General features: G+C 37.4%; 4 protein-coding genes across 6 annotated transcripts; all 4 read left to right on the forward strand.

Moving 5' to 3' along the window:
* The first annotated feature begins 1,269 nt into the window (after positions 1-1,269).
* LOC149000821 (protein NRT1/ PTR FAMILY 8.3-like) lies at positions 1,270-6,583 on the forward strand. Of its 2 annotated transcripts, none has more exons than XM_089140067.1 (5): positions 1,270-1,497; positions 2,647-2,758; positions 2,828-3,045; positions 3,560-4,113; positions 4,767-6,583. In XM_089140067.1, exons 1-5 carry the CDS (start codon positions 1,447-1,449, stop codon positions 5,590-5,592), a joined length of 1,761 nt encoding a protein of 586 aa, XP_088996193.1. In that variant the 5' UTR covers positions 1,270-1,446; the 3' UTR covers positions 5,593-6,583. The 2 variants fall into 2 exon arrangements, with proteins under 2 accessions (XP_088996193.1, XP_088996194.1); XM_089140068.1 differs by having other exon boundaries at positions 2,653-2,758; positions 4,767-6,582.
* A 1,325-nt stretch (positions 6,584-7,908) lies between these two features.
* On the forward strand, positions 7,909-11,670 carry LOC149000822 (protein NRT1/ PTR FAMILY 8.3-like). Of its 2 annotated transcripts, XM_089140776.1 has the most exons (5): positions 7,909-8,039; positions 8,377-8,482; positions 8,557-8,774; positions 9,309-9,865; positions 10,262-11,670. In XM_089140776.1, the coding sequence occupies exons 1-5, from the start codon at positions 7,998-8,000 to the stop codon at positions 11,082-11,084; spliced, it is 1,746 nt and encodes a 581-aa protein (XP_088996902.1). In that variant the 5' UTR covers positions 7,909-7,997; the 3' UTR covers positions 11,085-11,670. The 2 variants fall into 2 exon arrangements, with proteins under 2 accessions (XP_088996902.1, XP_088996903.1); XM_089140777.1 differs by lacking the exon at positions 7,909-8,039 and having other exon boundaries at positions 8,378-8,482; positions 8,564-8,774.
* Positions 11,671-13,815: 2,145 nt separating this feature from the next.
* LOC149000823 (protein NRT1/ PTR FAMILY 8.3-like) lies at positions 13,816-18,674 on the forward strand. The gene is made up of 5 exons (XM_089139838.1): positions 13,816-14,003; positions 15,520-15,625; positions 15,707-15,924; positions 16,402-16,958; positions 17,548-18,674. Exons 1-5 carry the CDS (start codon positions 13,953-13,955, stop codon positions 18,365-18,367), a joined length of 1,752 nt encoding a protein of 583 aa, XP_088995964.1. The 5' UTR covers positions 13,816-13,952; the 3' UTR covers positions 18,368-18,674.
* Positions 18,675-20,590: 1,916 nt separating this feature from the next.
* Positions 20,591-25,809, forward strand: LOC149000824 (protein NRT1/ PTR FAMILY 8.3-like). Its single transcript, XM_089140752.1, has 5 exons — positions 20,591-20,761; positions 22,391-22,496; positions 22,574-22,791; positions 23,284-23,840; positions 24,611-25,809. Exons 1-5 carry the CDS (start codon positions 20,711-20,713, stop codon positions 25,431-25,433), a joined length of 1,755 nt encoding a protein of 584 aa, XP_088996878.1. The 5' UTR covers positions 20,591-20,710; the 3' UTR covers positions 25,434-25,809.
* Positions 25,810-25,939: the final 130 nt, after the last annotated feature.

Genomic DNA, 25,939 nt, shown 5'->3' on the forward strand with positions numbered 1-25,939 from the left:
TGGGCTTTCAAGAGGACATGATAGAACAAGAGAAGAGGCCCAAGACAAACCCTATAACAAGCCCATATACCACTCCGCTGGTGCCAATGTCCAATACGTGTTTGAATGGTATGAACCTGAGAGTTAAATTTTAATGAGGCCCAAGCCCATAATATGGCCCAAACACATAACACCAAAGCTTGGCCATAATGAGCTTTAAGGTTTGGTTGAAGCCTCTAAATGATCAAGAGCCCAAGCCCATAATTAGGTCAAATTATTCGTATATCGAAGTTAAATTACAGCATAAATGACCAAGCCTCCAAGCCCATGATGAAGCCCAATTATTTGTATATTGAAATAAATGGTTTAAAAAATAATCTTAAAAAAAAATGAAAACGACCCAGTATCTCCAGCACATGGCAATTAGTCCATTAAGGATATACACGGTATGGGCCTTTCTGGGACTTATTATCTATTTCTACCAAAAAAGGAAGAAAAAAAATTATTATTATTTTAAATATATGAACTTGAGTACACGGCACACCCATGATGATACGAGTAGGTGACGTGTGATGCTTGTGGTGCATAACGTTGACATACAAAATAATGACTCGATTCAAATAAAAAAATTCGATTTATTTCAATTTAAATTTGATATAATTTGTACCTATCTTTGTGCAGTTGAGATTTAACAGAGTTTGTGTAAAAGAACCCCCTTGTTATAGGCACCAACCTAGTTTAGAGGCATGACTTGGGATCCCATTAATAAATTAAAACTTATTTTAGAAAATGATGATAATAGCAACAATAACAACAATAATAATAATAATTGGAGAATTAAATTTGAAGATAAATCTTGGAAGCAAGATGCAGGTACTTTGACTAGTGTGCAAAAGATTCAAAACTAATAAAACAAGTTGAGTCAATTTCTTTAATCTATCACATATTACGTCGATCCAATCTAATGCTTGTACACCAAATTGGCCCTATTAGGCACATAACATACAATCCCGCAGTCATCGAGGATTACTGCTCTCACTCTAAGTAGATTTTTATTGACAGCTTCCACTCTATTCCAAGTAACCCTTTTCCTAATTACCATTTTCAAGATTTGCAGGTGATGCCAACTTTAATAGCAAATATTAGGTATTTCATCACTGTAGTAAAAAGCTCCAAAACTAATGAAACGGCTTCTGTGAAATTTTTTTAACCTATTCTATATCAAGTGGTGTATTCTGGTACACATATGCTAAATTGGGCCCATTATTCTGAAGGGGAGGTATAATTTTAGTTGGAAAGGTCATCGTTCAATGTCCAGTCCTTATATCAGCAGATGTCTTGAATGTTATCCATGAATTGTCCTCTGCTCTATGTAGTGCTGCTCTTATACCGGCAGATGGATTTGTTCGTCCCTTCCCACTGCCTACCCTTACCCACTCACAGAAAATTTTGTTGATAGTTAACTGCATGGGTTCCATGGAGGAGGAGAGGTTGCTCATGGAAGATGGGCTCATCGAGGTCACGCTGTTTCATCGATTACTTCTTTAGTTTTTGTTCTTGAAAACTTCCTATTACAAACTTTGAATCAAAAGTGCTTGGGACTTAATTGTATTCCAGTTCTTGATTTTATGTGTTCGATTAATTGAGGGTATTGTTTCCGTTCTGTTGTTTCCCATTTCCTCTGTTTTGCGAGTTTCACTGTTTTTTTTTGTGGGTCGGTTTCAGAAATTGTTCATTTGAAGTAAAAACAATCTCTGATAAAAAACAGGAAAGGAAAAAAAACCCAATACTTATTATTGAGAGAATTGCGATTTCCCATTTTATTTTCTGATTTCACTCTATAATCAATGGCTATCTTTGCCCTGCATTTCATACTCCCATACCCCACTCCCGCAAAACATGCTTGGAGTTGAGCTGAAGTTCATCTAGAGTTCAACTGCACTTTCATGTTCTTAGTTATTTATTACTGGTTCAGATTGATTATACTAAGGCTTTCCCAACCAAGACACTAGATTGAAGATTTTTGGGTTCTGATATTCTAGTCTAATTGTTTAAGCTTGGGTTCATAGAAGACTGTACAATTATAAGAATTTTCACAGATACTCTAATCATAAGGTGGCTACCCTATGATGTATTGGTTCTGGACTTGTTTAGATTTGATTTAATCTATTTCTATCCGACCTGACCTGTCTTTCCCTGGCTGATGTATAGAAATCCAGGAATTCCCTTCTAGGTGGGTAGGATTTCCTGGTATTGACCTCTTGTCTTGTAGCATGAATTGCCTCCAAGACCTGCAAGAAAGAGCATTGACTATATTTCTGGTATATAAATTAAGCAAGCCACTTGAACTTTATATATAATCCTCCAGAAAAAAAACCTACCTTAAAATATAAAAAAAGGAGGTTTACATTGTGCACAAGGCCCCCGCTGCTGCGATATGCTCAATCCGTAAACTGTATACTAACCACTATCATTCTTGTACAATAAGCGAACCATGTAATCTACGATTATGGTTGCATTTCAGAATGTGTACATCTTATTTTGTTTATCATCCATTTGTCTTCTTTATACTACCACAACTCCTCCATTTCCTTTAGGAACTTTCCTACTGGGAGAGGGTTATGGAACTTTTTTTAACAGTACCTTCATTTACATTTTCTTTCACAGCTTCAGGATGGTAGCAGTGGACCATACACAGGAGATGGATCTGTTGACATTAATGGGAAGCCTGTGTTGAAGCAGAACACTGGGAACTGGAAAGCTTGCCCCTTCATCCTGGGTATTCACTTTTCATTTTGTGTTTGCAATATCTAGTAGGCGTTTTTGACACTTGGAAAACATAATGCAGGTACTGAAGGCTGTGAGCGCTTGGCATACTGTGGAATTGCAGCAAATCTTGTTACTTACCTCACAAACAAACTACATGAAGGAAATGTCTCTGCTGCAAGAAATGTTACCACCTGGTCCGGCACTTGTGCCCTTGCACCTCTCATAGGGGCTGTTTTGGCTGATTCATATTGGGGAAGATATTGGACAATTGCAGTTTTCTCCACAATCTACTTCATTGTAGGTACATGCTGGAAATTGTTCCATTTTGGTTAATTTGATTATTATTTTCTGTGGGATCTTAATTTCTTGCATAGAACATTTATGATGGAGATGAGATTTATAATCCAAAATGAACTCTACCTGTAGGCATCCATTACCTTCAAGCTCGAAATTTTAAAAAGTTCTTATCGTTCTTGTATAGAGATTAGGCTTGTAAACTACAAAGAATTTGGTCAAAGTAATACCTAGTTTCAGAAGGAAATGAGGAAAGTTTAGAAGTTAGAACGCGGTTCTTGACATTGAACTGCTAGATATCTGTGTCTTACTCTGGGCCTTACTTTTTCTTTGAGGGGAGCAACCTCAAAAATATTTGGCTTCTTATTATTTGTGTGGAAGGTTGAGTGTGAATGTGATGTGCATCCAGTCATCATATAATGCCTCTTCAATTTTCTTTTCCACGTAATTTACTTGGTTATTCAATTTTCTTCTCTTTGTGTTTTCTAGATAGCTGACTGGATGCACTTCTGTATAGGGAATGGGTACTTTGACCCTGTCAGCTTCAGTTTCTGCCTTCAGGCCTCCTCCCTGCAGTGGTGCTGTTTGCCCAGCAGCTTCTCCTGCTCAATATGCTATTTTCTTTTGCAGTCTATATCTGATAGCTCTTGGGACTGGTGGAATCAAACCTTGTGTCTCATCTTTTGGAGCAGATCAATTTGATGACACTGATCCAAGAGAGAGAGTGAAGAAAGGGTCTTTCTTCAATTGGTTTTACTTGTCTATCAATATTGGAGCTCTTATATCCAGTAGTTTTCTCGTCTGGATTCAAGACAATGCTGGTTGGGGACTTGGTTTTGGTATTCCTACCCTGTTTATGGGCCTTTCCGTTATAATTTTCTTTTCAGGCACACCCTTATATAGATTTCAGAAACCAGGAGGAAGCCCTCTTACAAGAATGTGCCAGGTTTTTGTTGCATCTATCAGGAAGTGGAACTTGGAGGCCTCTAAAGATGGGTTCCTCCTGTATGAACTACAAGATGGGACATCAATTGAAGGGAGCCGGAAATTGGAACACACTGATGAACTCAAGTATACCCCTCTTAACTTAAATTCCACCCCTAAGTTATGCTACTCTGTTTACATTTTAGTTTTATAATCACATATGAGCGACTTAACTGGTCAGTAAAGAATTTTCTGGACCTTGATATCAGTCTTTATCTTAATTGAGGACTTAATTTTGTCTGTTTTCTTCATACCTATAGTGTTTTTTTCCTTCCCTTTTGGACTTGTAACTTTTTATAGGTTAAGTTTTGAGCCTTGCCTCAAAGATTTGAGAACATGTATATTACCCAAGGTGGTTAATGTGTATCTGATCACATGACAGCTTTAGTTTTTGACTGTAAAGTCATGCAAGTTGGGATTCAAGCTTACACTGATATATAGTGGCATTCCTTGAGTGTCTTTGGTTGATATGTCAGTTTACAGATCATAAGAGTAAATTGAATCTCTAAATTAACATCAACTAATTGCTTCTCCCCAAATTTTTTTAAATTTTTTTTTATTTTCTTTGGATATTTCCCCTTAAATTTGATACTTGCTACTCTGAAATATATGTTCAATATGTACTAATAGAATATTAAAAATGTGCGAATTGACAATTTTGTAGGTGTATCTTTCTTTAATTTGACGTATCTGTTATTGACATTGATAATTTCATCTGCAAACTTGATATTTATCCACAGGTGCCTTGACAAAGCTGCCGTGCTGTCAGATCTAGATGTTAAACAAGGGGAACTTTCCAATCCATGGAGGCTTTGCACTGTGACACAGGTTGAAGAAATGAAGATTCTGATACGCATGATTCCTATTTGGGCTACTGGAATTGTGTTTTCTGCAGTTTATTCTCAGATGTTCACTATGTTTGTGGAGCAAGCGATGGTTATGGATACGACTATTGGTTCCTTCACCATTCCTCCAGCATCACTCTTAACATTTGACATAATCAGTGTGATTGTTTGGGTCCCTATGTATGACAGGTTTCTTGTTCCACTTGTGAGAAAGTTCACTGGTAAACAAAGAGGATTCTCAGAGTTGCAAAGGATGGGCATTGGTCTCTTCATATCAATTTTAGCAATGTCTACTGCTGCAATTGTAGAGGTCAAGCGGCTAGAAATTGCAAAATCACTTGACTTGGTGAATCGTAATGTGGCAGTACCTATGAGTGTTTTGTGGCAGATACCTCAGTATTTTTTGGTGGGTGCTGCTGAAATATTCATCTGCATTGGACAACTCGAGTTCTTTTATGAACAATCTCCCGATGCCATGCGAAGTTTATGTAGTGCTTTGTCACTTCTCACAACTGCATTTGGAAATTACTTGAGCTCCTTTATCCTGACCATTGTGACAACCCTAACAACTAGAGGTGGAAAGCCTGGATGGATACCCGATAACTTGAACAATGGGCACCTTGATTACTACTTTTGGCTCCTTGCTGGTCTCAGCTTCTTGAACCTGGTTGTTTATGTCTTCTGTGCCAGAAAGTTCAAATGCAAGAAGGCCCCAAATTAAGTAGTTGTGTTACTACTGCAAACAACTTATGTACATGTACTTTACAATGTATCCTCCAGCATGAGAACATATTGCATGTGTGCTAAACTTGACAAAGATGATCTCTCTATTTTTTTTTTTTTTGTAGGAACTGACGTCAATGTATTTATCAAATTTGAAACTAAAATTTCATTGGGAGGATCTTCCATTGCTGATACAGTGGGAAAGTTTCTCTTTGACGCTTGTGGTACTCACATTTGGATGGAGCGATTTTTGTTGATGGATCTTCAAGTCCAGATCTTCTGAGTAGGTACGGAAGGCTATCTATAGGGATGTCTGCTCAAAGCTCTCTGTTCTTGTGCAGAAGTCTCTGATACACTCTCCGAAGAACATGTATATTGTTGTTACCTGGGACCATACCTCCTAGCTTTTCCTCCCCCACTTTCACCATGCATTTCTCCCTTTTGAGCTGTTTTTAGTACATTTGTATTCACCCAGAAAGGTTTCATTCTGCAGAATTTGTTATTCGACAAATATAAAGTAAATGAAAGGTTGATTTCATGGAGAAGATTAAGGTGCATAGAATTTGGTAGGATCCCTATCTCATTGTTAGGGTATCATATGAATCTCTTTCTTGTTGGCAAATAATGCTTCACCATCACCCAGGGGGAGAGAAATGTCATAGGTGGATTTCTTTCTATCATAAAGTTGATTTCAGATGATCATTGAAAAGAAATATCAAAGGTGGATTTCTTTCCATCAATAAAGTCGATTTCAGATGGTCATTGAAATCCAGAATGCAACATTTGTGCTCCAATTTCATTTGGGCTATTTCAGGCAACACACGGAGTTCTGGCGGTTCCACCATTGGAATTTAGAAAACATTCCAGGAAGACTATGAAAATTTAGAAGTCCGACGCTTTGATACAACAAAGGATTTTGAATATCGATTCATTAGCAAAAACCTTCTCCTAGATTGGGGAGTGACCCTTCGTGGGGATGGAGAAGTATCTTGGAGGGGAGGAAGGTGATTGAAGAGGGGCTACAATGGGAGGTTGGAAAGGGGGACAAGTTGGAAGTGTGGAACTCTAGGTGGATTCCAGTTTAGCTCAGAGTAAACATATTATACCTTTCAACCAAGGGACAGCAGGACCACTGCTCAAGCTACATGGTAGAGACGCAAACTGATGTTGAGCTACAAAGTTGGGAGGACTCCTAACAATGGCATGCACAAACTCAACTGTGATACAGCCAGAGATCGAGGGAGTGGCAAAGCTGGAGTGGGTTTTATCCTTAGAGATGAGGAAGGGCAGCCTATTCTTGCAGTGTCTATTCCTTCTAATTTTGAAGATATTTTTGAAGGAGAGGCTTAGTGGTACGTGAGGGGTTGAGGATATTACTACAGCAAGGCTATGATTATATTGTGGTGGAGTCTCACAACTTGGAGCTGGTCAGGTGCTGGATGATGCAAAAGATCAGTAGCTCTTGGGGCTCAACCATTGATCTTTGAGATATATTTTCTAATTTTCTTGATTGGAGTTTAGATTTGTTCTTAGGCAAGCTAATATGGTGGTTAATTACCAAAGGAGGCCTTGTCATAGTCGTGTGTGACAATTTAGCCATTATCCACTCAATGGTTGGACGATGTCATGTTCTCACACATTTTTCGCAAAAAAGAAAAACAAAAAAACAAAAAACTTGATGTAATGGTAGAATCACCAACAGCAAAAGAGGAACCATTTCGATCATCAAGTGGCCAATGTATATACTATTAAACTTCACAGAGCAACAGCATAAAAACAATTGGTTACTCCCAAAATATATAAAAAAATATATATATAAAAAAACCCCAGATCAGTAGCAGCCATAAGGGGACAGTGTAGAATATACTAGGGAAACAGCACAGTAAATTTTTTTGGATAAATTTTTGTAAATTATTTAGCATTAATGGAGAAAGCACCATATATTCATCTTACGGTTAACAGTTGGGATGTTCTTATCAATCCACCCACCACTAATCAGTCACGAATCTTAAAACGTGTTCTATATAATACTGAAATTCTGATCCACAAAAACTTATTTTAATTGGAAATGTCGTTGCTCCATTCCTGTCCCTCTATAAAGCACTACGATATGGAATTTAAATGACTCCATTCATGTTACCTCCTTTTTTATTGGGTAATTGTTACCTCATAAAGGTCCAGAATTAATATCTCCTCTTGTTATCTTCTGTGGAGGTTAAATTTTTTTTGTCCTCTGGACACAAACACAGATAGGGAAAGTGAGTTTTTTTTTTTTGGGTAGGAGGGAAAGTGAGTTTTGTTGTAACTTGTAAGCTAAGAGGGCCTTTTGTACTTGTTACCTTACCCACTACAACGCAAACTCTCTCTAGGGAACTTGCTCAAATTTTGTTGATAGTTACTTGAATGGGTTCTCAGGAAGAGGAGATTTTTCTTGGGCTCATAGAGGTCAGTTGGATTCATCTTCTTTATTTTGATTAACTTCAGATTCTTTGTATTAAAACTTTTTGCTTTTGATTTTGATGAAATGGGTAATTGCAACTTCAGTCAACCCAGTTCGAAATTTTATTCATTCAATTTAAGTGAGGATGTTGTTCTTCAGTTATTTTCTCCACCTATTTCTGCTGTTTCAGGAGTTTGTGTCTCCTAATTTCCTTTATTCTTCATTGAGATGACCCCCAAAAACAGGGGAAAGAATAATAAAGAGTAAAGGAAAAAGAGGAGAGCTGGTTATGGAGCTTTTTATGACCATAGCTTTCTGTATTTTTTCTTCTTTGTGCTCCAGAATGGTAACAGAGGATCATACTCAGGAGATGGGTCCGTTGACATTAACGGGAAGCCAGTGATGAAGCACAACACTGGGAGATGGAGAGCATGCCCCTTCATTCTGGGTACTTATTGTTCATACTGCATTTTCATGTCTTCTAGAGTCCATCGTGGATTTGACGTGTAGAACAAAACGCAGGTACCAGATCCATTGAGAGTTTCGCATTCTGTGGAATTGGAGCAAATCTTGTTACTTATCTCACAAGTGAACTACATGAAGGAAATGCCTCTGCTGCAAGGAACATTACTACTTGGTCTGGCACTTACTCCCTTGCACCTCTAATAGGGGCTGTGTTGGCAGATTCATACTGGGGAAGATATTGGACAATTGCAATTCTCTACACAGTATACTTCATTGTAGGTATATATTGGAATTTGGTTCCTATTTGGTTAATTAATCATTAATTTCTCCTGGATCTGGCATGTTCTCATAGACTGTAAATGATAAAATGAGATATATAATCCAGAATACTACCTGACATTTCAAACTACAAATTTTCTTGTTATTCCTGTTTGAAGATTAAGCATGGATGGCTACAAAGAATTAGCTCAAAGTTGTACATAGTTTATAAAGAAAGGGAGCAAGGATTACTAGTCAGAAATCAGTACATTTCTATGAAAAAAGAGAAAAATTAATACAAAGAAATCAACACATCCCTTTAACTGCTAGAGATCTCCATCTTATCCTTAGGTCCATATTTTGTCCATGGAGGGCCACCACTTGAAACTTTGGGCTCTTTATGATTTGTCTGGAACTAAGATTCTCTGAGGGTGGTTTACCTCCATTAGTGAATAACACATCTCCAAATTCTTCTCCCTTGGTTTACTCTTTTCTTCAATGTTTTTCTCTTTGTATTTTCTAAATGATTGATTGCATCCACTTCTGTACAGGGAATGGGGACTTTGACTCTGTCAGCTTTAGTTCCTGCCTTGAGACCTCCTCCTTGTGATTGTTCTGTTTGCCCAGTTGCTACTCCGGCTCAATATGCTATTTTCTTTTGCAGTCTATACCTGATTGCTATTGCTTCTGGTGGAAGTAAACCTTGCATCTCGTCTTTTGGGGCAGATCAATTTGATAATACTGATTCAAGAGAGACAGTGAAGAAAGGATCATTCTTCAATTGGTTTTACTGGTCTTCTAATGCTGGGGGTCTTATATCAAGCACTTTTCTTGTTTGGGTTCAAGACAATGGTGGCTGGGGACTAGGTTTTGGCATTTCTACAGTTTTTATGGGCCTTGCCATTATAATTTTCTTTTCAGGCACACCATTTTATAGATTTCAGAAAGCAGGGGGAAGCCCTCTTACAAGAATGTGCCAGGTTGTAGTTGCAGCTATCAGCAAGTGGAACTTGGATGTCCCTCAAGATGGTTCTCTGCTGTATGAACTACCAGATGATACCTTAGCAATCGAAGGGAGCCGGAAATTGGAGCACACTGATGAACTCAAGTATGTCCCTGTTCACTTATGATGCTTATTCTACTCCTGTCCTGAAAACATTCAGAAATCTTCTCAATTTAAGAAAGTTTTAGAACCCCAAGTCACCAGTTCTAAAATGCTATTCAATTACCTCTTTAGTTTTATCATTAGGGGTGCAAATTTCTTCCCCACAAACACCCCCCTCCCCGCCCAAAAAAAGACAAAGAAGAAGAAAATTTGTTCTGTAGTTGAACATTTGCCAGGAATGTGATACACTATACAAATTATGTTAAATCTTCACTAAGAGAATATTAAGAATGCCCAATGCAAAATTTTGGAAGGTTTTACCTCTTTGAGTTTTGATGTCTCATTGACTAATGCATTCGTTTTATTTACCTGCATGACCTTAACAATTTTATTCCACAGGTTCCTAGACAAAGCTGCTGTGGTGTCAGATCTAGATGTTAAACAAGGGAACTTCTCCAACAGGTGGAGGCTCAGCACTGTAACAAAGGTGGAAGAACTGAAGATTTTGTTACGGATGTTTCCTATTTGGGCTACCGGAATAGTCTTCTCTGCTATTTTTGCTCAGATGTTCACCATGTTTGTGTTGCAAGGGATGGTCATGGATACAACTGTTGGTTCCTTCTCCATTCCCCCGGCATCATTGTTATCATTTGACATAATCAGTGTCATTGTGTGGGTTCCAATATATGACAGATTCCTTGTTCCACTGTCAAGAAAGTTCACAGGTAAGGAACGAGGATTCTCAGAGTTGCAAAGGATAGGCATCGGCCTCTTCATATCAATTCTGTCCATGGCTACTGCTGCAATTGTAGAGATTAAGCGCTTAGAAATTGCAAAGTCACTTGACTTGGTGGATCATAAGGTGGCAGTACCTATGACTATTTTATGGCTGATACCTCAGTATTTTCTAGTGGGGGCTGCTGAAGTATTCACCTGCATTGGACAGCTTGAGTTTTTCTATGAACAGTCTCCTGATACCATGCGCAGTTTATGTAGTGCTTTATCACTTCTTGCAGCTGCATTGGGAAATTACCTTAGCTCCTTCATCCTGACTGTTGTGACAATTATAACAACTAAAGGGGGAAATCCTGGGTGGATACCCAATAACTTAAATGAGGGGCACCTTGATTACTTCTTTTGGCTTCTGGCTGGTCTCGGCTGCCTGAACCTGGTGGTTTATGTCTTTTTTGCTAGAAGGTACAAATGCAAGAAGGCACCATAGGATCCTTAAATTGGATGTATTACTAGTTACTACTACAGAAAAAACCTATATATGTACTGCATAGATGTTCATGCAATCAGAAAGTGACATCCAGGTAGAGTCTGCAATTATTACTCTTCATCTTGTTGATGGTGAGATAAAGGTGTATTACTACTGTATGTATCTCATTACTGTCAATTGTTTTCTTTAGATGCACTAAGATGGTAGTCTCTATTTTGAAACCCTTACTCTTTTTCCAACTAATAAGAAAGATAGATATAAAACTGTTGCTGATTGGTATAAATTTGGGATGACCATCTATTTGATAAACAGAATGGTAATGAATAGGCTTTCACACTCTAGTCAGAATAAAAACTGGCTTATTTTGAACAGTATTGATAGCTTGATACAATATCGAAAGAAAGAAACTAGATTTAATGGTTGAATGTCATTTCATCTGTGGGTTGGTTAACATATTAAAGAAGTTCATGTTGGTGTCCCTGGAGATCATGATAATTTAGTACAAAGAAAAGCTTTATCCTCACAATGGAATATGGGGGATGAAGGCTTTCAACTGGTATCTTTTTTTGACTTGTAAAAATGTCTGCATAGGGGAGAGATTTTATATTTGAATTGTTTTGATTATGTGGATCTATGAAAATTCATTTCAGGAAAATCAGCAGCTATACGCTTGGTACAGATTTTCTTTTTATTCTTTTATTACTTAGTGGGCTTTTATCTTGACAAATTATTCATTGGTATTGAAACCTTTCTTGGACCTCTGTAGTGGTGAAATGGCTTATACATCAATACACCTTTGTACAAGTAACTTGTTAACTCATGTAAATGGGGTCTCTGTAGCCATTTGAATTCAGAAAGTTTGTCAACTGAAGCTGCCTACAAGAAATTGAACTTGTTAATTGTCTCCTGAAGAGTGGTTCAGAATTGGACGACCTGTTAAGGCAGGTTTCAAAATTGTTGGTTGCTTTGGTGATCATATTAGCATTTTCAGTTTGCATTGCAGAGCAGATATGAGGTTAAGTTTATTTGTGGAACTTGAAAATCCACTTTAAAGGACTAGTCTCGATGGATTCTAATCTGAATTAGCTATGTGAAAGAAGTAAAGAAAATTCTTATGGGAAACAAAGTATCTGATCATGTAGCTTTTAATGTAAAAACAGGGGAAGCTAAATTTCATCCATATTGAAGCCTATAGAAAAATGCTCTCAGTGGTTTCAAGATATGTACGAACCACATGATCCATGCTCACCTGAGTCACGACTTCTATCTCCTAGCCATGGATATGATGAGAAGTAAGAAACAAAGAGAATCACTTTATAGGTCATAACACAATTTTTTTTTTTACGCAAATGTGTTGATTCATTTCATTTTTTTTTGTTGTTGTTGTCGTCATGGTTGTTGTTGTAGTTAAAGTGAGTAAAAATATATTGGAAATACCCAAAGGGGAAAAGAACAAAAGGGAGGGAAAGAAAAGAGAGAACAAAAATGTGTGGTTTCTTGGGGGCATCAGCTAAGGATTAGTTTTCACTTGCGATATGTGATTATTTTTCTAGATTTTCTACTAAAATAGCTACCAACGTTGTTAAATTCTTAAATTTTAAGCCTAGCCCTCACAAATAAAATGGTAAAGATGTAAATAAGTAGTAAAAAAACTTGTATTCATGCCCATTTAGAAGAATCTACTTAAGAAAATAACTATCCGATTATCCATCCCAATCATACTGAATTCGTTCGAAAACCGATAGATTATTATCCGAATATAATAGGATGTAGAAATGGTATTACCACTATCCAATCTGAATCTAGTTCGTTTACACCATACTTTGAGGGTTGCGGCAATTTAGTGGTACTCAGTCTTGAGAGACAGGGATGCCTAGAGATCGGCTAAATGGAAGCAATGACTTAGCCATATCGGTATACAAACAAACAAACAAACAAACAAACAAACAAACAAAAAAAAAAACAAAAAAAAAAAAAAAAATCAAAAATCAAAAATCAAAAAAAAAAAAAACAAAAAAAACTCAAGTATAACTTCAGAGGAGGCGGCAGAAGATACAAGAGAGAGCAGAATGAATATGAAGAAGAGCTTGGGTTTTTTGGGGAGAAGTCAAAGGTTGAGGGTTCTTTGAACCAAAAATAGCACGAAATGTATCTATAGAACATCTCTTTATTCATTGATCACATCAGTGGTAAAAGTCCACCCACATAAATGGACTATAGTTGCTTCCTCGAGTGTTTAATTATAAGTCTAAATTTTCATATTTCAATTGCAAAGAAAAATTATCCAAATAAGGAATAAGATACAAACCTCTTAAAAAAAAACCTCTTATCCTCTCCTTTACATGCTCAGAAAATCCTTTTCTATAGTTTTCTTTTCTGAAAACTCTCTAAATACTGTGTATGGGAGACCTACTGATCGAAATAATAATAATAATAAATAAATAAATAGATAGATAAATAAATGCCAATATTCTGGTAAACTATTCCTCATTGTATTGTTTCACAAAAAAAAAAAAATTCTCATTGTACTACTGCTAAACAATTAACAAGTTATGGTCTATCATTTGAAAAAACATAAAAAAAAGACGTTTCTTAACGGCCCATCGACAGACTACTGGTTAGCCATTCCCTGAGAAACAAAATTTTCTTCGGAGATGGAAGAAAAATCTGGGGAACTGTACAAATTCTGAACGAAGATAGAATCGTTTTTCAACTTGAGAAAGTGTGTAAAACTTTTCTAGTTGTTAGTTACATCAGCAAGATTCTTCAATATATCGATATATATACAGATACTATCATTGAATCTATGTAGTAACGGATAGAAGGATTCCTTACCCATTCCCCTGTTTTCCGACCGCTTTAGGCTATATGGGTTCTCTGGAGGAAGAAAGAGTGCTCCTGGAAGAAGGGCTCACACAGGTCAGCCTGATTTGTCTGCTTAACAACAACTTCTTGTTGATTAATTTCTTCAGGTTCTTTGCGCTAGGATTTTTTCCCCCGTTGAAGGAAGTGATTGGGAGTCTGGGTCTTCACTGTAACCCAATTGTGAATTTATCCGACCATGTTGCCTGTTGCGTTTGCCACCCTTTTCAACCCATCTCTGCTTTTCAGGATTTGTTTTGTTCTTCGTGTTTCTGTATAAACAAGTGTTCATTGGAAGTAAATCAAAATCCTAGAACCTGGATATCCGTTTCTCAATCAAGTCACTGGCTTGAAGAATGATTTTGGGTTTTGATATTTTTTATATTATGGATTACGTTTTAGATGCCTGTATCTTTGGATTTTTGTGTACATGTGCTCTTCAATGAGGGGTTGGAGTGGTGGAGTGTAAAAAATTCAAGCAACGTAAAGACACCTTATACACTTCTTAGAGATTGAGATGTTAACTTCATCATGCATGATTAGTCCTATCAGCTCAAGTGATGACAGAGTTGTCTTACATTAGGAACTTGATCTTTTTATATTCTAGACTACAACAAACTGAGATTTTGAAAGGATTAACAATCTTGTTAACTTCGTTGTTTCTCCAGGTGCATGAGATCAGTGTGTTATGTACAACTTTAGAGCATTTCTCTAAAAAACTTAAAAGTTTTACATCTATTTTGATGCCTCAACTGTTTCTGGAATTCCTAATTCATCCTCTTGGATAATAAAACATGGCTGTTATCAGGTTTGATTTGAACTTATCTTTAATCAGGACCATTCTGCCTCAAATATTTTAAAACAAGGGTTGTCCTCCTAAATGAACCTAATGAACAGAAATCATGTCCCTTAGGATTTAATGATTTAGATGAGCAGTACCACATAACTGTTTAGAGAGGACAGACATACTTACCATAGACGTTGTGTCAAGAATAACCTAGAATAGAGCTGATTGGATGGTAAGGATTCAACTAGCTTACCCCATTTAGTTGGGGTAAAGCTGAATTGTTTTTACCAAAAAAAAAAGAAAAAGGAAAAAGCTAAATTGTGGTTGTTGTTGTAAGGTGCTGCATATTTGCAGGGAAAGAAACATAAGCAGAATCTAGCCCTAAATGTGTGGCTTATCACACTCAATGTACCATTGTAAACCTGGTCATCCAAAAAGCCTAAGTTGATATTTTACACTTAATAGAACCATAAGTTGAGATGTACTCAATGTGTGGAGCTTATATGCTTATTATCCTTTTATATTCTTTAGATTACCATAACCTTAAAGTTTCGTTTTACAACTTTTCTATTCCATTGAGAATCCACAAACCCACCTTCCCAACTGGCAGGTAAAAATGAAAAAACCAACCCCAGGACCCAAATAAAGATGCCTATGAATTTTTTTTATTTTTTATTTTTGGCTGTGGCTGGGAGGAGATAGTGATCCCACCACAAACAAAATGAGACTGTTATGGAGTTTTTTTATTACTAAACCTGCATTTTACTTTTTCTCTGTATACTTCAGACTGGTAGCGGAGGACCATACACTGGAGATGGATCGGTTGACATTAATGGAAGGCCTGTGTTGAAAGAGAACACTGGGAACTGGAGAGCATGCACCTTCATTTTGGGTACTGACTGCTTACCATATCTGAATATCTGATAGAATCCATCATAGCTTTGAGTCTTTGACACTTGGAAACAAATTGCAGGTACTGAATGCTGCGAGCGTTTGGCATACTATGGAATTGGAACAAATCTTGTTACATATCTCACGAAGAAACTACATGAAGGAAATGTTTCTGCTGCAAGAAATGTTTCCACTTGGGCTGGCACTTGCTACCTTGCACCTCTCATAGGGGCCGTCTTAGCAGATTCATACTGGGGAAGATACTGGACAATTGCAATTTTCTCCACAATCTATGTCATTGTAAGTATATATTAGAATTTTGTTGCTTTAATGTTGTGGGATGTTGATTTCTTTCATGGAATGTCTTTGCTAAAAGTAGATTTGTAATCTAGAATGAACTCTACCTGACTTCCACCCCCTGCAAGCCAGAAAGGCCAAATTTTTTATCCTTCCTGTTTTGAGATTTAACAAGAAGGTATTAGGTCGAAGTTTTACTTAATTTGAAAAGTAATGGAGGAAAAATTAGCAATCAGAAAATAGTACATTCATTGAACTGCTAGAAATATCTTATGCTGGACAGTGTTATTTCCCTGAGGGTGTCAATCACTTGAATGATGCACTAGTGATTTTTGCAAATTTTTTGAAGCTCATTGAGTCTGATATACCTCCATTAACATATGAAACATCTTCATTTATTTTTCAGTTTTCACAATCTACGCATTTCTATTTTCCATTCTTTGTATATTTAGACAGCTTACTGCATGCATTTCTGTGCAGGGAATGGGTACTCTGACCTTGTCAGCTTCAGTTCCTGCCCTCAAACCTTCTCCCTGTATTGGTTCTTTTTGCCCAGCTGCTACACCAGTTCAGTATGCTGTTTTCTTTTGTGGTCTATATCTGATTGCTCTTGGGACTGGTGGAATCAAACCATGTGTCTCATCCTTTGGAGCAGATCAGTTTGATGATACTGATCCAAGAGAGAGAGTGAAGAAAGGGTCTTTCTTCAATTGGTTTTACTTGTCTATCAATATTGGAGCTCTTATATCCAGTAGTTTTCTTGTTTGGATTCAAGACAATGCTGGTTGGGGACTAGGTTTTGGCATTCCTACACTGTTCATGGGCCTTGCCATTACAAGTTTCTTTTCAGGCACACCCTTATATAGATTTCAGAAACCAGGAGGAAGCCCTCTTACAAGAATGTGCCAGGTGGTGGTTGCATCTATCTGGAAGTGGAACTTGGAGGTCCCTCAAGATAATTCACTGCTTTATGAAGTACCAGACAAAACCTCAGCTATCAAGGGGAGCCGGAAATTGGAGCATAGTGATGAACTCAAGTATAGCCTTTCTTACCCTGCATTATTTCTCAATTTGTTTGTTTGTTGTTGGATTTTTATGGGGAGCTTATTTCTCATGTGGACCGAGAATATTCTTTCCAGTGTTTTACTTTACTATCTGTGAGAAGTTTATCTTGTAACACAAAATTGGAAACATTGTACATCTGGGAAAACCATAACCTTTTGTATGGTATTAATAACTGGATTGTACCAGTATTCATATCTGAATTTTATTTCTGAGTCCTTGTTGGATTTGAATTGGGATAATCTATGGTGATCAAATTATAAAATTTACTTACTGGATTTGGATGGGATCAAGAAAGGTCCAGCTTAAGTCTGTCCTGTTGACAGACCTGAAGTAGCTCCACCTGATGAGAAGTCAAAAATATTTGTTACATTAACTGTAGTCTCTTTGACCCAAAAAAGAAACTGTTGTGATGCAAATTGGGTCTTTGTTTTGATTAAAAAGAAAAATAGATTGTCTATTGAGCACCTTTGGTTGGACATCCAAGTTACATAGAAAGTGCATACCATTGTGATGCAAATTGATCTTTTCTGCAAGATCTTGACAAACTTTGTTATTCCACAGATGCCTTGACAAAGCTGCCATTGTGTCAGATATCAATGTCAAGCGAGGGGACTTCTCCAATCCATGGAAGATCTGCACTGTCACACAAGTGGAAGAACTGAAAATTTTAATACGTATGTTTCCAATTTGGGCTACGGTAATTGTGTTTTCTTCTGTTTATGCTCAGATGTCCTTGTTTGTGGAGCAAGGGATGGTTATGGACACAACTATTGGTTCTTTCGCCATTCCTCCGGCATCATTGTCTACATTTGATGTACTAAGTGTCATCATGTGGGTCCCAATGTATGACAAACTCCTTGTTCCATTTGCAAGAAAGATCACAGGTAAGGAAAAAGGATTCTCAGAGTTGCAAAGGATGGGAATTGGCCTTGTTATATCAATTCTAGCAATGGCCTCTGCTGCAGTTGTAGAGATCAAGCGGTTAGAAATTGCAAAGTCTCTTGACTTGGTGGACCAAAATGTGGCTGTACCTATGAGTATTTTATGGCAGATACCGCAGTATCTTCTGGTGGGTGCTGCTGAAATATTCACCTTCATTGGACAGCTCGAGTTCTTTTATGACCAATCCCCCGATGCCATGCGTAGTTTATGTAGCGCTTTGTCGCTTCTCACAACTGCATTAGGGAATTACCTCAGCTCTTTTATTTTAACCATTGTGACAACCATAACAACCAACAGCGGAAAGCCTGGGTGGATACCCAATAACCTGAACGAGGGCCACCTTGATTACTACTTCTGGCTCCTAGCTGGTCTGAGCTTCTTGAACCTGGTGGTTTATGTCTTCTGTGCCAGAAGGTACAAATACAAGAAGGCAACTTAGGATCCTCTGAACAAGATGTGTTACCATTAGAGAACAAGAGAAATACACATACTGTACATATTATTATGCAATTTCAAATTTACAGTCAGGTAGAATCTTCAGTTATTGTTGTTCAGCTTGTCAATGGTCTGTAGAATATCGTTTCCCCCATTCCTGAATGTTATTCTATTGTTTGTATGTTTTAGTCTCAACATGTATTAATGTTCTATTTCGTTGATTAGTTAAGAATACTAGTTGTCTAGTTGTCGGAACTATTGCTCTTTAAGCAACATAAGTTTTTTGGTAAATAGTGGTTGAATGTTATAAATTTGAGATGAACATCCATAAACAGAATGCCAGTTTTAGAGGACTGAACATACTAGTGTGGATGACAATTGACATTTGTTTGCTAATGTTGGTTCAATAGATACTGTATCGGAATTATGGTTAGATGTTATCTGATCCTTGAATAGCCCTGGAGATCGTGGTAACACTACTATAGACTTTGTATCTGTTACTGTCTCTGCAAAGGGAAAAGGTTTTGTAGGTTGTTCTTTTGATTTTAGAGTCTTTGAAGCATCTTTATGGTCTGTGCAGATTTGTTAATCAGATAGATGAAGATAGATGATCATCTGTATATCTCATGTCAAGTCACCAGTTTAACTATATTGGGCACAGTTGGATATATAGACCATTGATTCATCAAATGATCCAGAATTGCTTAATTATTATAACCCCAGTTGAAGCTCTGTAATGGTGAAAATTGCAGGTGTATGGCGACACCTTCATTCCTAATCATCCCATTACTCCATATGATTTCAGTTACTCTCGCCCAATCCCTATCAAGGAAGACCAAATTTAATTATCGATGCTAGTTTTTAGCTCAGACAGACATCTATACAGGAGCTGATGTCCATTAAAATTGTTGAAAACCCGGTTTCAGTCGTTACCACTTATCCTGTCGCAAGCTGATTTCACTTAAAACTTTTTGTTCTCTGGGCACAAACACAGACAGGGATAGTGGCTGTTTGTTGAAAGCTATGAGGTTAAGTTTATTTGTGGAACTTAAAAATCCACTTTAAAGGACTAGTCTCCATGGATTCTAATCTGAATTAGCTATGTGCAAGAAGTAAAGAAAATTCTTATGGGAAACAAAGGTATCTGATCATGTAGCTTTTAATGTAAAAACAGGGGAAGCTAAATTTCATCCATATTGAAGCCTATAGAAAAATGCTCTCATTGGTTTGAAGATGATGTACGAACCACATGATCCATGCTCACCTCTTCTATCTCCAAGTCATGGATGATGAGAAGTAAGAAACAAAGAGAGAATCATTTTATAGGTCATAACATAATTCTTTTTTATTTACGCAAATGTGTTGATTTATTTCACTTTTTGTTGTTGTTGTCGTCATTCTTGTTAAGTGAGTAAAAATATATTGAAAGCACCCCAAAAGGGAAAAGAACAAAAGTGAGGGAAAGAAAAGAGAGAACAAAAATGTGCCGGTTTGTTGGGGGCATCAGCGAAGGATCTATAGGAGAGGTGGGCTAATCTAGAAGTAGCATCACTGTAGATAGCATTTCAAATCTAGTGAGGAGATTTGGATTTTGTGTTCCATCTAGACAAGTTGGGTTCAATCCAGATTTGTGAGTTACAAGCACTAAATATGAGCTTCCTAACAAAGTCTGTTAGGAAGGGGCCTTTGAGGGTGGTGGCAATTCAGTGGTACTCAGTCTCGAAGGACAGGGATGCACAGAGATCAGACAAATGGAAGCAATGACTCAGTCATAACGGTTTACTAAAGGGGCAAAAAAACAAAAAATGAAAGTGAGATATATCTTCAGAAGAGGGGGCAGAAGATGTAAGAGAGAGCAAAAAATGCTCGAAACACTAATAATAATAATAAATAAATAAATAAATAAATAGATAAATAGATAAATAAATGCCAATATTCTGGTAAACTATTCCTCACTGTATTGTCACCCCAAAAAAAAATCTCATTGTATTACTGCTAAACAGTTATCAAGCTCTCTTCTATCATTGAAAAAAAAGTAAAAATAAGAGGTTTCTTAAATGCCCATCGACTGTCTACTGGATAGCCTTTCGGATTTTTTTTCCAGGATAATAACAACCCAAGAAACAAAATTTTCTTGGGAGACAAGAAGAAATATCTGGGGAACTGTACAAATTCTGAATGAAATCTTTGGTCAACATGGGGAAGTGGTTAAAACTTTTCTAGTTGTTACATCAGCAAGATTCTTCAATATATCAATATAGATACAGATACTATCATTGAATCTATGTAGTAACGGATAGAAGGATTCCTTACCCATTCCCCTTGTTTTCCGACCGCTTTAGGCTATATGGGTTCTGTGGAGGAAGAAAGAGTGCTCCTGGAAGAAGGGCTCACAGAGGTCAGCCCGATTTGTCTGCTTAACAACAACTTCTTGTTGATTAATTTCTTCAGGTTCTTTGCGCTAGGATTTTTTTTTCCTTGAAGGAAGTGATTGGGAGTCTGGGTCTTCACTGTATTCCAATTGTGAATTTATCCGACCATGTTTTTCTGTTTGCGTTTTCCCCCCCTTTTCAACCCATCTCTGCTTTTCAGGAATTTTTTTTCCCGTGTTCCTGTATAAACAATTGTTCATTGGAAGTAAATGAAAATCCTAGAACCTGGGTATCCGTTTCTCAATCAAAGTCACTGGGTTGAAGAATGATTATGGGTGTTGATCAACCCATCTCTGCTTTTCAGGAATTTTTTTTCCCGTGTTCCTGTATAAACAATTGTTCATTGGAAGTAAATGAAAATCCTAGAACCTGGGTATCCGTTTCTCAATCAAAGTCACTGGGTTGAAGAATGATTATGGGTGTTGATGTTTTTTTAAATCTAATGGATTACGTTTTAGATGCCTGTATCTTTGGATTTTTCTGTACATGTGCTCTTCAATGGAGGGTGGGAGTGGTGGAGTGGGAATTTCTTCCCGTTCAAGCAACTTAACACCTTATACACTTCTTAGAGATTGAGATGTTAACTTTATCATGAATGATTAGTCCTATCAGCTCAAGTGATGACAGAGTTATATTAGGAACTCGATCTTTCTATATTCTAGACTACAACGAACTGAGATTTTTCACCACGATCATCTTTCTGAAGTTGCGTGGATCAGTGGCAATAGGCAACCCAGTGATCACTGAGTTTCAAATATATATCAAATCATGGCAAGAGTTTGTTTACGTGCATGAGATCAGTGTGCCATACACAACTGTATAGCATTTCTATAAAAAACTTAAAAAGTTTTACACTATTTCGATGCTTCTACTGTCTCTAGATATCCCTAGGACCTGCCATTATTCATCCTTTTGTATAATAAAACCTGGCTGTTTGCAGGCTCGATTTGAACTTATCTTTAATCAGGACCATGCTGCCTCAAATAGTTTAAAGCAAGGGTTGTCCTCCTAAGTGAACCTAATGAACAGGAACCATGTCCGATGGTAAGGGTCCATCTAGCCTACCCCATTTAGTTGGGGTAAAACTGAATTGTTGCTACCTGAAAAAAAAAGAAAATTAGCTGAATTGTCATTGTTGTTGTAAGGTGCTGCATATTTGCAGGGAAGAAACATAAGCAGAACCTAGCCCAAAATGTGTGGCTGATCACACTCAATACACCTTTGTAAACCTGGTCATCCCAAAAGCCTGAGTCGGTATTTTACCCTTGATAGAGCCATAAGGCCAAAAGTGGAGATGTACTCAATGTGTAGAGCCTATATGCTTGTTATCCATTTATATTCTTTAGATTACCATAACTTTAAAGTTTTGTTTTACAACTTTTCTATTCCATTGAAAAACCCCAAACCCACCTGCCCAACTGGCAGGTGAAAAAGAAAAAACCAACCCCCAAGGCCCAAACAAAAAACCTATGAATTTTTTATTATTTTTGGGGTGTGTCTGGGAGGAGATAGTCATCCCACCACCACCAAAATGAGACTGTTATGGAGCTTTTTATTACTAAAACTGCATCTTACTTTTTTTCTGTATACTTCAGACTGGTAGCAGGGGACCATACACTGGAGATGGCTCGGTTGACATTAATGGAAGGCCTGTGTTGAAACAGAACACTGGGAACTGGAGAGCATGCCCCTTCATTTTGGGTACTCTGCTTACCATATCTGAACATCTGATAGAATCCATCATAGCTTTGAGTGTGACACTTGGAAACAATTTGCAGGTACTGAATGCTGCGAGCGTTTGGCATACTATGGAATTGGAACAAATCTTGTTACATACCTCACAAAGAAACTACATGAAGGAAATGTTTCTGCTGCAAGAAATGTTTCCACTTGGGCTGGCACTTGCTACCTTGCACCTCTCATAGGGGCTGTCTTAGCAGATTCATACTGGGGAAGATACTGGACTATTGCAATGTTCTCCACAATCTATGTCATTGTAAGTATATATTAGAATTTTGTTGCTTTAATGTTGTGGGATGTTGATTTCTTGCATGGAATGTCTTTGCTAAAAGTAGATTTGTAATCTAGAATGAACTTTACCTGACTTCCACCACCTGCAAGCCAGAAAGGTCAAATTTTATTATCCTTCCTGTTTTGAGATTTTGCTCCGATAGTTGCAACTTACAAGGTATTAGGTCGAAGTTATACTTAATTTAAAAAGTAAAGGAGGAAAACTTTACAATCAGCAAATAGTACATTCATTGAACTGCTAGAAATATCTTATGCTGGACAATATTATTTCCCTGAGGGGGTCAACCACTTGAATGATGCACTAGTGATTTTTGTAAATTTTTGAAGCTCATTGAGTCTGATATACCTCCAGTAACATATGAAACATCTTCATTTATTTTCAGTTTTCACAATTTACGCATTTCTATTTTCCACACTTTGTATATTTAGACTGCTTACTGCATGCACTTCTGTGCAGGGAATGGGTACTCTGACATTGTCAGCTTCAGTTCCTGCCCTCAAACCTTCTCCCTGTATTGGTTCTTTTTGCCCAGCTGCTACACCAGTTCAGTATGCTGTTTTCTTTTGCGGTCTATACCTGATTGCTCTTGGGACTGGTGGAATCAAACCATGTGTCTCATCCTTCGGAGCAGATCAATTTGATGATACTGATCCAAGAGAGAGAGTGAAGAAAGGGTCTTTCTTCAATTGGTTTTACTTCTCTATCAATATTGGAGCTCTTATATCCAGTAGTTTTCTTGTTTGGATTCAAGACAATGCTGGTTGGGGACTAGGTTTTGGAATTCCTACACTGTTCATGGGCCTTGCTATTATAAGTTTCTTTTCAGGCACACCCTTATATAGATTTCAGAAACCAGGAGGAAGCCCTCTTACAAGAATGTGCCAGGTGGTGGTTGCATCCATCCGGAAGTGGAATTTGGAGGTACCTCAAGATAATTCACTGCTTTATGAAGTATCAGACAAAACCTCAGCTATCAAGGGGAGCCGGAAATTGGAGCATAGTGATGAACTCAAGTATAGCCTTCTTACCTTGCATTATTTCTCAATTTGTTTGTTTGTTGTTGGATTTTTATGGGGAGCTTATTTCTTGTGTGGACCGAGAAGACTCTTTCGAGTGTTTTACTTTACTATCTGTGAGAAGTTTATCTTGTAACACAAAATTGGAAACATTGTAGATCTGGCAAAAGCATAACCAATTGTATGGTATTAATAATTAGATTATTCAGATATTCATATTTGAATTGTATTTCTGAGTCCTTGTTGGATTTGAATTGGGATAATCTATGGTTATCGAATTATTAAATTTACTTATTGGATTTGGATGGAATCAAGAAGGTCTAGCTTCAGTCTACAGACTGAAGTAGCACCACCTGATGAGAAGTCGAAAATATTTTTGTTACATTAACTGTAGAGTCTTTGACCAAAAAAGAAAAGAACTGTTGTCATGCAAATTGGGTCTTTGTGTTTATTAAAAAGAAAAGTAGGATCGTGTCTATTGAGCACTTTTGGTAGGGAAGTGCATACCTAATGTTGAACATCACCTAGCGCCAGCCTCCACCCCACCCCCCCCCAACCCCCCCAAAAAAAAAAAACTAGGTTGTTGAATGTAATACTTGAAGTCTTAAACCCTATAGTGTATGGTGAACATATATGGATAAATATTATTAATATCTTAAAGATACTCCATCCAACATTTTGGAAGGTTATAGTTTTTTTGAATTTCATGACTCTTGACTGATATTGATCTTTTCTGCAAGATCTTGACAAACTTTGTTATTCCACAGATGCCTTGACAAAGCTGCCGTTGTGTCAGATCTCAATGTTAAACGAGGGGACTTCTCCAATCCATGGAAGATCTGCACTGTAACACAAGTGGAAGAACTGAAAATATTGATACGTATGTTTCCAATTTGGGCTACCGGAATTGTGTTTTCTGCTGTTTATGCTCAGATGTCCACCATGTTTGTGGAGCAAGGGATGGTTATGAACACGACTATTGGATCCTTCTCCATTCCGCCGGCATCATTGTCTACATTTGATGTACTAAGTGTCATCATGTGGGTCCCAATGTATGACAAACTCCTTGTTCCATTTGCTAGAAAGATCACAAGTAAGGAAAGAGGATTCTCAGAGTTGCAAAGGATGGGCATTGGTCTTGTTATATCCATTCTATCAATGGTCGCGGCTGCAGTTGTAGAGATCAAGCGGTTAGAAATTGCAAAATCTCTTGACTTGGTGGACCAAAAAGTGGCTGTACCTATGAGTATTTTATGGCAGATACCGCAGTATTTTCTGGTGGGTGCTGCTGAAATATTCACCTTCATTGGACAGCTCGAGTTCTTTTATGACCAATCCCCTGATGCCATGCGTAGTTTGTGTAGTGCTTTGTCACTTCTCACAACTGCATTAGGGAATTACCTCAGCTCCTTTATTTTAACCATTGTGACAACCATAACAACTAACGGTGGAAAGCCTGGGTGGATACCCAATAATTTGAACGAGGGTCACCTTGATTACTACTTTTGGCTCCTAGCTGGTCTGAGCTTCTTGAACCTGGTGGCTTATGTCTTCTGTGCCAGAAGGTACAAATGCAAGAAGGCAACTTAGGATCCTCTGAACAAGATGTGTTACCATTAGAGAACAAGAGAAATACACGTACTGTACATATTATTATGCAATTTCAAATTTACTGTCAGGTAGAATCTTCAGTTATTGTTGTTCAGCTTGTTGATGGTGTGTAGAATATCGTTTCCCCCCATTGCTGAATGTTATTCTACTGTTTGTATGTTTTAGTCTCAACATGTATTAATGTTCTATTTCGTTGATTAGTTAAGAATACTAGTTGTCTAGTTGTTGGAACTATTGCTCTTTAAGCTACATAATTTTTTCTTGTAAATAGTGGTTGAATGTTATAAATTTGAGATGAACATCCATAAACAGAATGCCAGTTGTAGAGGACTGAACATACTAGTGTGGATGACAATTGACCTTTGTTTGCTAATGTTGGTTCAATAGATACTGTATTGGAATTATGGTTAGATGTTATCTGATCCTTGAATAGCCCTGGAGATCGCAGTAACACTGCTATTGACTTGTATCTTCGTTCGGCTGTT

The sequence above is a fragment of the Hakea prostrata genome, chromosome 11, assembly GCF_041222555.1.
Source record: "Hakea prostrata isolate BN-2017 chromosome 11, UWA_Hpros_2, whole genome shotgun sequence".
NCBI lineage: Eukaryota > Viridiplantae > Streptophyta > Magnoliopsida > Proteales > Proteaceae > Hakea > Hakea prostrata.